Below are 13,829 nucleotides of genomic sequence, written 5' to 3' on the forward strand. Positions count from 1 at the left end.
ATAGTGTAGAGATAAATATCAAAGTTGTGTAAAGGGGCCCACAGATTACTAGTTCGCCGGACGATATCAGTCTCCCACAGATTACCAGTTCGCCGGCCGATATCAGCCTGTCAGTTGTTCGGAACTATTACCTTTTGCTTTAAAGCATTTAATAACTGGAGTCGCCTTTAAGAGCTTACCCCTCTGCCGAAAACCTTGCAATTGTGCAAACTTTTGTATGGACTGACGTTTATCTGACATGGCTAATTGTACGTTACGTACAGATCATGTAGAAATAGCCATATATTTGACGTGCCCCTCCCCTGCAAAAATCGGCAGACTGTTTTGTACAGAAAATGACAGCCAAGGCGTCTCCAGTTACTAAATGCTCTAATCCTTTAGCGTTTAACTGACAGGCTGATATCGTCCGGCGAACTGGTAATCTGTGGGCCCCTTAAGCCCATAAGTGGCGTCCCTCTGCGACGCGATACCTAAATTATCTGTGGTGTAACGACAAACTCTAATTAATATCAGTTTGGTTTGGTTGTTAACTGACGAAATTGCCTACCCAAGTATGTCGCGTGCCATATCGCTTGACTTAACAAGGAGTCCGTGTCTGTTAAAGCATTAAATTGTCATGTCATGTATTATGTGCATAATTTATGATATGATACGTCTATTTTACGGTGTCATTAATGTTACACAATTTTTACGTTTGTATGTTTTCACGCTTTTAATATACATGGTTATTTGAGCTTTTAATATTTATGGTTAGTAGATTTTTTAATAACTTCCAACACAAAGTGAGTCACTGAAATGTACACAGGAAACAATTCTTATAACCATAATTTGATTGTAATTTTAACCCTTTACCTACGGGCTATTGAATCGCTCCGTCACCGCCCAATACGGGCATGTTTTGGCGAGAGTCAGCGGTTAGGCATAATTTCACTTACTTGTAACTTTTGAAGTATTACAGCTACACACTTGAAACTTCACACACACAATAAGTATAATGTGTTTAATCAATAAATAATCACCTGGAGTAATAATATTCACTATTTTTTCTGCTATCAAGCAATATACCAGTCACTAAGAAATTGAAGACTTTTAAGTTACTACTCGCGGATTTCACAAGTTTACGTTTAAGAACATTAGTTTATAATATACTTAACACAAATAAACACTTAAATAACGATAATTATGAAAATAATGCATAAATATCAATCACAAAAAACGTTGCACTAAAACAATTTGCCACTTATGGAAAATAGTGATGTGCGTCTATCGACGCATTTGTCGATATATCGATAACCTAGTAAATGTAAAACTGAAATTTAACAAGTTATGATTGTGGTGAAATTATTATTAGGTACATTAGTACCTAATAATGATTTCATAACATGTTAAATTCCAATATTTTAACCAAAAACGGTAAAAAAACACTAAAAGTAACACTCCAAACACTCCCACGCCGTACTCTCATATCGACAACAAGTTGATGAAATTTGAAAACAACACTATTGTCCGCCATATTGAATTCAATTATTAGCACCTCTGCAGTACGGGTGTCAACTCCAGTTGCCAGCAAAAAAGCGGTAATTTCAAAATTATGTTTATGTCAGAGCCATCTACCGAAATATTATGATATTTTTTTCTTTGTATCTATACTAATCACAGTGCATAATGTGACCGCTATTACCAAGCCACAAGGTCTCGTTTTGTTTAAAAAAAATGTTGAACACGACCATTACTTCGATCAACTATAGTTGACACCCGTACTGCAGCGGTGTTGCCTTACTGGCAACTCTGGTTGACACCCGTAGGTAAAGGGTTAATGTAACGTTTGTTTTCTTTTATTGTCAAGATATGCTTAAGTATATCGCTATCACTATATCACTTTTTGTGTACGCATAATTAGTTAACGACAATGTTAATACCGTACCAAATAAGGTCGATTTGTGTAAAATTGTCCCATAATATTTATTTATTTATTTTCGAAAGCTTCATTTGGTTATTACAAGTGTTTATTTAACTTGCACTTTTTTTAAACTGTAGGTATAAATAAATAAATAAAATAAATAAATATTAGGGGACATCTTACACAGATCAAACCTAGCCCCAAACTAAGCAAAGCTTGTACTATGGGTACTAGGCGACGATATACATACTTGTATAGATAAATACATACTTATATACATAGAAAACAACCATGACTCAGGAACAAATATTAGTTTTCATCACACAAATAAATGCCCTTACTGGGATTCGAACCCAGGACCATCGGCTTAGCAGACAGGGTCACTATCCACTAGACCAGACCGGTCGTCGTATAATAGGTAAGTTTTTTATTTCAAAATTCTAAATCATTTTTCGACCACTTGTTACCATCCGAATGAACCAAAATCGTAGGCCGGTGTGGCGGCCATACGAACAGTACCTGATAAAGAAATTTCGATGCCCTTTTTTTGTTGGGTCTGCGATTTATTATTGAGAATTTGGTACCCCTAGACCTGGAGCCCAAATCTTCTGCTTACTTTGCTCATTGGTTATAAATTATAATAAGGGAGACTCTCTTTCAGTTTGGATTAGTTCGTCTCAATGGTAACAGTTGAAAGAAAAATGCATTCGACCTAGTGTCAAAAGTAAGCGGGTTTTTATGAGAAACTTATATAAATAAAACTTTTCCTTTTAACTTACCGCAAAAACCCACTTAATTTTCGTGACAACTGCCGGTAGCGTAAGCCTTATTATAAAACAATGTTGGTTTTTGATATTGCCCAGCAAAAGGGCAAAAAGCTTTGGGTAATTGTTTGGAAAACAAATTTCATTTGCGTAAAGAGGGTTCCTTTGAGGCTAATCTCAGACAGGCTGACCTTATTATACAATTATATTACAGAGTATGACAGTACAGAGGCCGTTGTTTTACAACAATAATAACTTACAAACACAAAGGATAAAAATACGACTATGGACTTTAGTTTCGAACATCCTCGGTATAATGCTCTGATTGAACCTCAGGGGGCTTACTCAAGATGACAATTGTTGAAAGAAAACGCCAAAAAAACAAACTTTGTTTTCGTTCGGTGTTTGCCGACGATTGTCTTGGCTAGGCCCCCATCAGGCCCTAAAGTCAGCTAATTAATTTCGATACAGTGCAACACATCTAATAAGACTATAAACACGCAACAAACAATAACATTCATACATGCATCAGGTACTTATGTAAACTAATCATAGCCATTTATTTCTCTTTGACGTTTCGGGTAAAAATCTTATAACCCTTATAAAACTTGTATACGTAGTAAAACTTTGTAGTAAAACAATGGAATGTCAGAGTACCTACTCAACTAATATAGAACACTAGCTGTTTCCTTAATAAAGATACGAGATAATTTAATTATATTTCTTCTTGTTAATCAGACCCATTGTCCTAAAGATAAATGTCACATATTTTAGTCGTAAACAAACGATCTTAATCATAAATTGGCTATCAATAATCCTAATGTCAATCAATCGTTAGACCATATTGGCTAATGTCAATTACGCGACGCGTTATATAACGCTGACGCAACGCTTTGTTGGCCAATTTGTTATTACGCCCACTGTGCTGGGCCGGTTTAGTGCGCTTTGCTTATTTGGGCTTTTATACCTATCTTTGACATCGGACGTATTAGTAATAATAGATAATCGTGTTTCTTTTTTATTAAATCGACTATACTATTATTTTATTAAATATAATTTAGCTACAAGTTATAAGGAAAGACCTTCTGTTTTTATTGTACAGTCAGCAGCAGAAGTTGCTAAGCGGGCGAGGTGTTCAAAATTACATTGACGCGCTCTTATTCTCTTAACAATAAAGTCGCGTCAAGATCATTTTGAACACCTCGCCCACTTAGCAACTATTGCTGCTGACTGTATGAAGTGAAAGCACACTCCGTCTCCTTACTATGCCGTAAATATCCCTTTTACCATACTTTTAATCTAGACTAAATTCCGTTGCCTCATGGGGATACTTATCCTGATTGACTGTAATTTATTCTATTTTAAATCCAAACGGGAGCTGAATTCCACAACTTAGCAGTTAACGATAGCATTATCAAACAAAAGGCAAATATTCAACGAATCTGTTCCACACTATTCCAATGTGTTTGATCAAATATCCACCGAGACTGGGAGAGGCTCGCAGAGTAGCGGACGGAATGGCGCAAACGTGTTGTGGAGGGTCGCAAGTTTTGTGATGAGACCTGGTTCGCCACACTCGCTGACAAGAGGCAAAGACGACGACAAGGTGTCTCAGTACCGGTTTCCGCAAACTTCTCTTGTCAGACCTGTGGTAGACCATGTCGGTCTCGCATCGGTCTATTCAGCCACCAAAAACGGTGTTTCTCCGGTGTTACACCATAAATCGTCTGCTATAGACGAAAAGGCCTATGATGATGATCAAATATACCTCTAGATATCTCACTTTCTTTTGCGATTAAAAAAAGCGAAGCGATACTAACATTTGGACAAATAAGGCCAAGTTTAGTTGAGGTTCTGTTACACTGTTATGTTACACACTATTCCAATGTGTTTGAGCAAATATAAGTATTTATTTTGTTGTTATAGCGGCATCTGTAAATATTTCAACTGCCTAACTATCACAGTTCATGAGATACAGCCTGGTTACAGACAGACTGACAGTCAGACAAACAGGACAGACAGGACAGACAGGACAGACAGACAGACAGACAGACAGATGGAGGGACGAAGTGAAACATTTGGACAAATAAGGCCAAGTTTAGTGTGTAGCTGGGTTTATAAAACATTGCCTCTGTGTACTAAGCTGCTCTGCGCAAGTACCGCTCGCTCCTTTTCCTTTCATTTGGCCTTGCTCGGACACTGGGCCGCCGCACGCGCCGTATGCTATGTTATGACCGATTTACTACTTATTGTATAGCCTTACCAGTTAACTTAGACGACTGGTAAAATAAGTAAAGTTAGACCAAGAATAGTCTGCAGCGATTTTGATAGCCCACGTAGTGCAAGTGTTATTTTTACGTCATAATTTCATACAAGTATGACGATTAAAATGACACGTGCACTGCGTGGGCTGTCAAAATCGCTGCAGAATTTTCTTGGTCTAACTTTAGTTGTGTGGTAGTTTTTTGGTAGAAGGCAACGAGTGAATTTGGTTTAGGTATTAATATGCACTTGCTGGACACAATAGAAACACAGTCACAAGCTGCTATACCTTCAAATAGTGGAATCTCAATATTATTTCTTACTGAGATAAGCGGTAAAGTTATTTTGTATCATCTTACTATAATATATGTACCTATAGACTTACTTATGGACGTAAACTCAACTTTTTTGAATATTATAGGTATTTTAATTTCGAGATCATTATTTTTGACATCAGTAGTATGCTTCATAAAACGTCGCTAGTCTTCGATACATATAAATGTTTACTAAAGCAAACCTAATATCCTATTAAACTACTGCCTTTGTGCCTATCCAAAATCTTGCCATCCAACACACAGGGTAAACTAATCCCCGTCGGTATTTGTCTTTGTCTCGTTTGGCGAAAAACACCCTAATGAAATTGTTAAACAATTTATTGCGTACATTATTTACCCTCATCCAATGAGATGCGAATTGGTCAATTTGTATTGTTAGACTATTTTTTAAGCAAGATTGGATTTTCAGAAAATAAAACCGGGCGAGTCTGATTCGCCCACCAAGGGTGCATGATTTATGTATCCATGCCTAATTGCAGCTTTCTAGCACTAACGACCACGGAGCAAACGACACGCACGGACAGACTGACGGACATGGCGAAACTATAAGAGTTCCTAGTTGACTACGGAACCCTAAAAAACAGGTCACTTAAATTGTAGAGTGTAGTGGAGTGGACCGTTCCAAAATTCGTAACAGCCACTGGAAACCCAGTTTAAAATATGGAAATTTGTTAATGATAATGCAGTAAACAGCTAACTAAAAGGGTAATCCGATGCAAGTAGGTACACCTAATACTTATTGTGCAAAAACCTTCGAGCAACACCGGGAAGGGAGTCGGCATTCGCATTATTTCCCCTCTGCCGAAGCACATGCCCAACTGGGTATGCACACCGCGGTGCGTGTTGTGATTTATCCGTACACAAAAAGCGATCAAGGTGTGCTAGATTTGTTTTGACGTGTGTCATTTTCTATGTATTTGTGTCTTCATTATAGATTGGATTTTGTATGTAATGAGTGAGAAGTGCGACTGTGTGCACGTTTCCCCCCGCAAAAAAATGGCAGAACGATTTAATAAGATACAGTGGAAACTGGATAAGTGGAATCGCAAGGGACCGGCTGTTTAGTCCCGCTTATCCAGGTTTTCCATTTATCCAGTTTTCCACTAAACCAGGTTCAAATAAAACATTTTCTCACTTACAGAGGCTCTCGCTAACAGAGGTTGTGGATGCTAGTAATGTCGCTTATAGAGGTCACGTATGGTATGATCAAGACTTAAATAATCATCTTTTATTATATATGTATGTAGATATGTATGTATTAACAAAAATAGGTATGTAATCCTGACTTTAAAAAAAGCAATACTGTAAATAATCCACAGTACCTACTCGTATACAATTTTCAAAATTACAAAAACTAAATCACTCCTAATATTTATTTATGCACGAGAAACCAGTATGGTTAAATAAATCAATGTACCGATTGTACTTTAATGCAAAAAAAACTGAACGATGTGTGATCTCATACAAAATACGTAGTAAAAACACGAACCATAATGAACGAAACAAACTACCCTCCTTGTGACGGTTTATTAAAAATACAAATTTTATAACGCCGAGCTATTCCACTCATAGAGGTTTCGGAGACGGCTGCTTCCAGTTACAGAGGTAAAAATAAGAAATTTTCGAAAAAATGGATTCCGCTTATAGAGGTCCCAAAATTCCACTTATAGAGGTAATTCGTTGCCAAGGGACTGGAACCGAGAACTTGGGTCCACTTAAAGAGGTTTTCCACTAACCCAGGTTCCACTTATCCAGTTTCCACTGTATAATAAAGGCTCATTTAGACGGTATTAGAACTCGCATGCGAGTTTCATTGCGGTATTTGATTGGTCTGCTGAATTGGATGTAACCAATAGTCCTCGATGTAACTAAAATCGCATACGAGTTCACGCGCCGTCTAAATCAGCCTAGGCAGGAGCCCAAGTGAGGACCATTCCGACGGCGACGTGTTGGAACGTTGGAAGCCGGTGTTGCTCGAAGTGAAAAACTCCACTTAACTTTCGATTTTACTTTTAAATTGTCAAGTATATTGAATGAATAAAAACCTTGCATAATCGCAGTGCAAGCTATAACGACTTCTATTTTAATACTGAGCGCGAAATAAAATATTTTTCTCAGCATTAACCCGCGCTTATTAAAACTTTTTTGCCACTGGTACCATTGTGAGGACTATAGTTTTAAAATTAAAACAGCCCCGAGGAATGTCCTTATTCAGCTTTGTTAGTAACTTGGAATTTGGATTGTTTGAGCTGTTCTTTAGGATTTTAATTTCTGTGACATTTTTTTATGTTTTTACAGCTGGCTTTATCAACTTCTATACCTACAAAAAGTTGGGTAAATGCCGAGATAACTTCGGACTTCATTTGCGTGTATGTCTGTTACTGATATTGATACAAGAAAAACATAGGATTTAGAAATATTGAGCTTAAGAATGTACATTCAGCTGCATATATAGTTGACCCTCTCTATAGAAGTTTGTTTGCTCGTTGATCTCTATATCTGACTGTACACACAGGCTACTTAAATTCTAGAATTTCATCCCCTTTTGAGAAGGGAATGTAAAAAACAGAGACCAAATCCCACGCGGAAGGAGCCGTGGACACAGCTAGATTAAAATAATTTAAAAAAAGTTTCTAAGCGTCAGCAAGAAAATAAAAAACAAATCCATATTTTACTGCATACTTGAACTGAACAGCTTTCCGTTCCTAATTACAAAAGTTGGAAGCCCAAAACTCAATGCGCTCCAATTTTTCCAGCAAATATTTAAGGAACTATAAATTGGCGTTTCATTAGTCGAAATAAAAGTAAAATAAAAACACGCGAACTAAAACTTTGTCGAATAAACGGCTGAATCCTGCGTCGGCTAATTAACAACACAGCTTGCACAGTTTACAGCGAGAGCACTACTTCAAAAAACCGCATTTAAAAAAAGTTTATACCCTTTGCTAAAGGGGCAAGAAGAGACAAACATTGTAATAATTTGTAATAATAATTGGTTCTATAGATACAAATTTACATTGTTCAATATTGTATTATTATTGCCCAAAGGTTGACTGGAAGAGATCCCTTACAGGGATAAGGTCGCCTTTGTACATTGTATATTTTTTTGTTTTATTAAGTATATCTTAACCTGTCTTATATACAATAGAGTGTTTACATACAAACATTATTAGTATTAATGAATTTCCTCCATTCTGTCGTTGGCTTAACTAAGATAAATAATATGTTTGATGGTCATCGACCAACAATCGGTAGCCGGAGCTATGCGGATGAATCGTTCAAATAAGTCTGCAGTGCTTCAGTAAATCAGTTTATTATTGCAATCATTTTCGCAGGAGATTCATAAGTGGAAGTCACCAAGCTTTTGGTTTAAGCCCGTTGATAATACAACATTTTAGTCAACTTCCTTACAAATGAATAACAAAACCCAAATTAATGACGTCAATAAGGCGAGTTAAAAAATTACAAAATAATAATTATGTATCACTGTTTCCAAATATGCCTGATTCATGTTAGTACTCGTAATCATTTTTTCCTTATATTATTTATGTCACTCTACTGATATCTAACTGTTACCGCGTTTTTAATTACAAGTGCGCTAACTATTCTACTCTGTAACACAAAAAACACAATGGAGTGCAAGCGAAGCCCGCATGCCTGAGTTCCTCCTTAGTTTTTATGCCTTAGTTAAGAATGTTTGCCGCTCGTATTGACAAGGGAAAATCAAACTGACAGTTAAATAGATTGCACTGAATGCGCTGTTGTATTTGAGCGAATTTTCTTTTTTCGGTTTGTTTACATTTTACGGAAGAGTTTTGTTTTTAATAGAAAGAAGTGAAAGTCGTGTGTGAGATGCACATTGCACCAAGACGATTCAAGCTCGTATCAAAACTAATTCAGACCCGTAGCAAGTTGTTATATCTGAATCGGTCTCTAGGATTTAGAATAGCATATAGAGTCCATGATAAGTCTGCAATGATTTTAATAGGACACGCAGTGCAAGTGCTATTTTAAACGTCAAACTTCTATGAAATTATGACGTATAAATAACACTTGCACGTGCGCTATCAGAATCATTGCAGACTTACCTGGGTCTAATTCTTAAAACATCCCCTTCCAGAAATCTCACTTGACACTTACTCAGGAACCGATCACTCACCTATTTACCACCACTAACCCCTAGAGCCATCATGCCATCAATCGTCGATCAAAATCAACCCCAGGAGCCATAAAATTTAATAAACCTCGTAAACAAATCCAGCCATTGATCACCCTCTATCTGATTCTAGTAGGGTTACCAGAATTTTAGAAAATCGGAAAATCCCAACAAATTTTCTGATTTCCTTGACTCGTGTAATTTGCAGTATAATAAAGTACCTAATCTGTCGGAAATTTTCAAAAATTTCTACATTGTAGATTAAGAAACAATATTATATTTTTGTATAATAATCAAATAAATATTTATTCGTTTCCTTTTCCAGTAAAATTTTCCTGAAATTTCCGAAAACTTTTCACACTTTTTGGAAACTTTCCGCAACTTGCAACTGTACCTAAACCGCAAAGAGTACAGACTCAGAAGCTCTTACCTGCCTTAACATTAAAAACACCTTCATTCATTTATGAGCTTACGTTACAGTGTGAGACTGTTACACATAGACGAGGTCTATTGTGATGCGTTACTTATAATTTGTGAGAGCCTTTGAGCCATGCTTGAAAACAAGACATGTCCTAAAAAAAAGTCTTACGTTTGGTCTCCTTACATTTGAGCTCGCTCAATCCGGAAAAATCTGGAAAATTCCAGATCACGAACGGGGCATTATAAAAACGGTTCGCGGAAAATTGGGACAAGAAAATGCGATAAAATTATGCATTGGTTGGTTCATTCGTGATTTTTCTATAGAATGCCGTTTGGGTTTATGATCTTTGAGAAACGTGAGCATTTGAACATGATCATGTTTTCACATTGCCAAAACCTATAGGTACATAGATTTGCTTGGTTGTTGATAGAAAATTTCAATAACTTTGTGATAATGGAGTAAAAATGTGTGGACCATCACAGGATAGCTAAAATATAGTGTCTGTTTAAATTTTAGCTTCGATATTTTTACTATAGGTAATTAGGTATATTTAATTTTGTTCAGTACAATAACTAAAGATATGAATGAGGGACATTTTTAAGATGGCTACCACACGTTATATTCGTACATGCAAAGCACTGTAAATGGGGTTGGTCAGTCGAAGTATTTTACGTAATGGCGCCACTGCCAGTATAGGTTTCACTGGATACTTTTCGTAGATTTGAATTCTACGAAAAATATCAAATTCTTATTTTTTAACTTTTTAAACCAAATCTCTTAGAAGAAAACTAGAGACAGATAAAACTTTTCCTATTACCATCTATAAACACTTTTGACAGTTGCCAACCCAAAACTGACATTGAGCCGGAATAAGAAAAAGACAAACAACAAATATAACCAAAGATGACAAAGACTACCAACGAAAGTTACGAATGAAGAATGGGTGACGAAAGCAGAATGGGTCGAATTTAAGAACTTGACAAAAAACTAATAGGACGACTCGAGACGAGACCATTTTAGCAAGATATTAAATAGGTATGAAAACTCGTATGTTAAAAAAAACTTGTTGTTAGTATAGAAATCTTAAAAACTATGTTAATTACTAAAGATATAATTAATAAAAAAATTTTATTAATCTTTGCTTGTTTGTTTGTTACAGTGGCCACCAAGATTACTTCGGTGGACGCTCACCATTCTGCTGATAGTCGCCGTTATTGCACCCACCTCAGACTCCACAAGTAAGTGTCATAATTACATACCTATCGCTGTCTGGCGGTTTGTCTGTCTGTCAGTGGGCTCTCATGAACCGTTTACATATGAACAGATTTTTTCACATTAAAATAATATACCTAATTATTTGTAAATAAGTAATGAAAATGAATTTCAAAACTTAAACCTCGAATTATACAAGAAACACAATTATTTCGGCGATTTTTGTATACCTTCTTTATGAACCGGTAGGGCATATTATACATATTATCATATTAAACATTAAAGTGTAAATGAAACAAAATATTTTACCTCAGAACAAAGTGATAAAAATCGGTCAAGTTACTAGGGTGGCCATAAAATTCGTTGACAAAGATTTTTACATTACATACATATTATATTGTTGATAATTTTTAAACGTTTGTATAGTAGAATATTTTGAGTATATCACTTTTTTTCGTAACATGATTGTAATTCAAAGGTTTAATAACGTTTTGTAAAAAAACCTGCAGAAAAAAAGCTGATCCTTTTTTTGTCAATGTATATTTGGAACACCTGTAAATTTATGACTAAAAAAGTATCTTGTGATGGTGTAAACCCAGCCACAACTCCGGTACGAGCAACAACTGTCGTGTTTACACCCCTTTATCAAGCGATACCAATACAATGATGTTGATGAGGGTACAGTCGAGAACATCGGACAAAACATTAATCTCCATTTAAAAGCGGGTCCGACTGTCCCCTGGACGTGTGACATATATACGGCGGGTAATCTCGCAATTTGCTGCTTCACATTCGATTTACGCTGTTCAATTGTTTTGATTAAAGATTTTTTTTAACTTTTGGTTTTTGTTAATTACTTGGCATTTTTGGGTTGATATTTTACTGGTATAGTCTTTCTGGCTCTATGGTCACATTTTTAGCCGATTCTTGAGAATTTTCGTGAGCTGGTGCGAAAATTATTGTGAATTTTTTATTGTTGAGTCAGTTTTTAGAAAATTTTCGAATTTGCGGATCGGTAAAAATATTATGTAAATTATTTCTGTGATATCTGTAAGATATTGCGTTTAATTGCAAGGCTCACTCTGTATATCATTTATGATAGAAATTGGGGAGTTGAAAAAACAAGCACCAACAAAAAAAACTGCACTTGAGCAGTGCGGCAAAACTGCCAAAAGGTTATCTGGATGAGATCGCAAAGCAAAAAGCAGTACAGAAAGATTCATAAAATACAGAACGTAAAACTGCCGCGGGCCGCGGCTCGACGACTCCGTGACGTATTGACGCGGGCGCGGATTTATTGCCGATGCCGCGCGATTAACGACGCCAGCGCACGTCACTGTGATGCACTTTTATTGCGAATAAAATTGTAATGACTTTTTGTGAAACATTTTGACTACATGTCTTATCCTCCTGACGACCGGCGGCGTCCTGAACGTAGTACCCCATATCCTCTTGGTTTCGACTTTTGGTCAACTTGGCCGAGTAAAAATTTTACCTAGTAAATTTTGATACCCAGTCGTCAGGTTAAATTCTGGTCGCTAATTTTCGTAGGTAGGCTAGATAACAGCACATAATACAATTTTCTTAGTATGTCACCACTAAACTTTTGTCTTCAAGGAATCGAATAAAATCCAGAGAAGATAATCTTTATCCTTATCTTGGGGTAAAACCTCATTCATTCCGGTTTCGCTCGGCCGATGTGACCGGACGAGAACCGATTCAATTTTAAGTTTGAAGTAAGAAAGCTCAACCATTTAAACGTCGATAAATGCGGTAGTACCCTTAACCCGTATTTTCCCATTTACTTTAGTTTTCTGAATAAATGTAGCTACTTTATTTTGCTTGAAATTAATGGAATGTATATGTACAATTTTCTTTCAAAAACCGTAAAGCATAGGAAAACTTTTCAAGAAGTATAAATGGAGGGATATAAGTAACGCAAAATAACCGTATATCAAGTAAAAGACAAAAAACCCCAAGTTGTCCCCTTGGCCTTATACTAAGCCATTCCGATGGAACTGTAAGAATAAAGAATCCCTTAAACGTTTTGCGGAACACAAACTCCCTATTCTCAACGGAGACATATCAAATATATACAAAGTCTCCAACGAATCTTATGACATAACTGAAAGTTAAAACAATTTTTCCCATTCGCATTTTCAAAAACATGTACAAACTATTAGATAGTGAATTTGTGTTTTATACCGATGAAATTTGGGTTGATTTTCGTTTGGGAGATAGAACCTATCATTTACTGAGCGCCCCTCATGAGCACTTGAATTCTAAATGTGCAGGGAATTTTATTACTCGGAACAGATTGGAAAATAGTGCCTGGGAATTGCTCGTTCGCGTAAATGTTGTGCGTGATTTTGAATATTTAATAAACATTTGCTACTGACGTAAGTTGGGTAGTTAGTACCCAACATAGCTCATCAAGTCAGACGACGCAACGGAACCACGCTGTTATGTCGTCGCCCAAATCTAATGTTTAATTTGTCTTTGGTTTATATTTCTAGTATTTTTTCCTTGTATTCTTATTTAGTTTGTGTTTATTGCAAAGAACTATAGGGAGTTTGGATATAAAATGATGCAGTACATTAGGTAACCATTTAATCTTGAGTGCTGCATGATTGAGAATAATCATGGCGACTTTGCCTACAATTCCTACTAATAATGTGTAAGCCACAATGTAGCTACGTTTGGGCGTCAGCTAAGGACAGGGGCTGTGACTCCCGGGCTGGCTCTTATCTGGTCCACCAAATACCTTTGGATATTCAGC

General features: G+C 36.4%; 1 protein-coding gene across 1 annotated transcript in view; it reads left to right on the top strand.

Moving 5' to 3' along the window:
• LOC134791332 (probable chitinase 10) overlaps positions 1 to 13,829 on the top strand; it is a 155,583-nt gene that overhangs the window by 66,593 nt on the left and 75,161 nt on the right. Inside the window, exon 2 of the mRNA XM_063762348.1 lies at positions 10,998 to 11,076. Coding sequence (XP_063618418.1) covers positions 10,998 to 11,076 — 79 coding nt within the window. The remainder of the gene's footprint in view (positions 1 to 10,997; positions 11,077 to 13,829) is intronic.

The sequence above is a fragment of the Cydia splendana genome, chromosome 6 (genome assembly GCF_910591565.1).
Source record: "Cydia splendana chromosome 6, ilCydSple1.2, whole genome shotgun sequence".
Taxonomy (NCBI): domain Eukaryota; kingdom Metazoa; phylum Arthropoda; class Insecta; order Lepidoptera; family Tortricidae; genus Cydia; species Cydia splendana.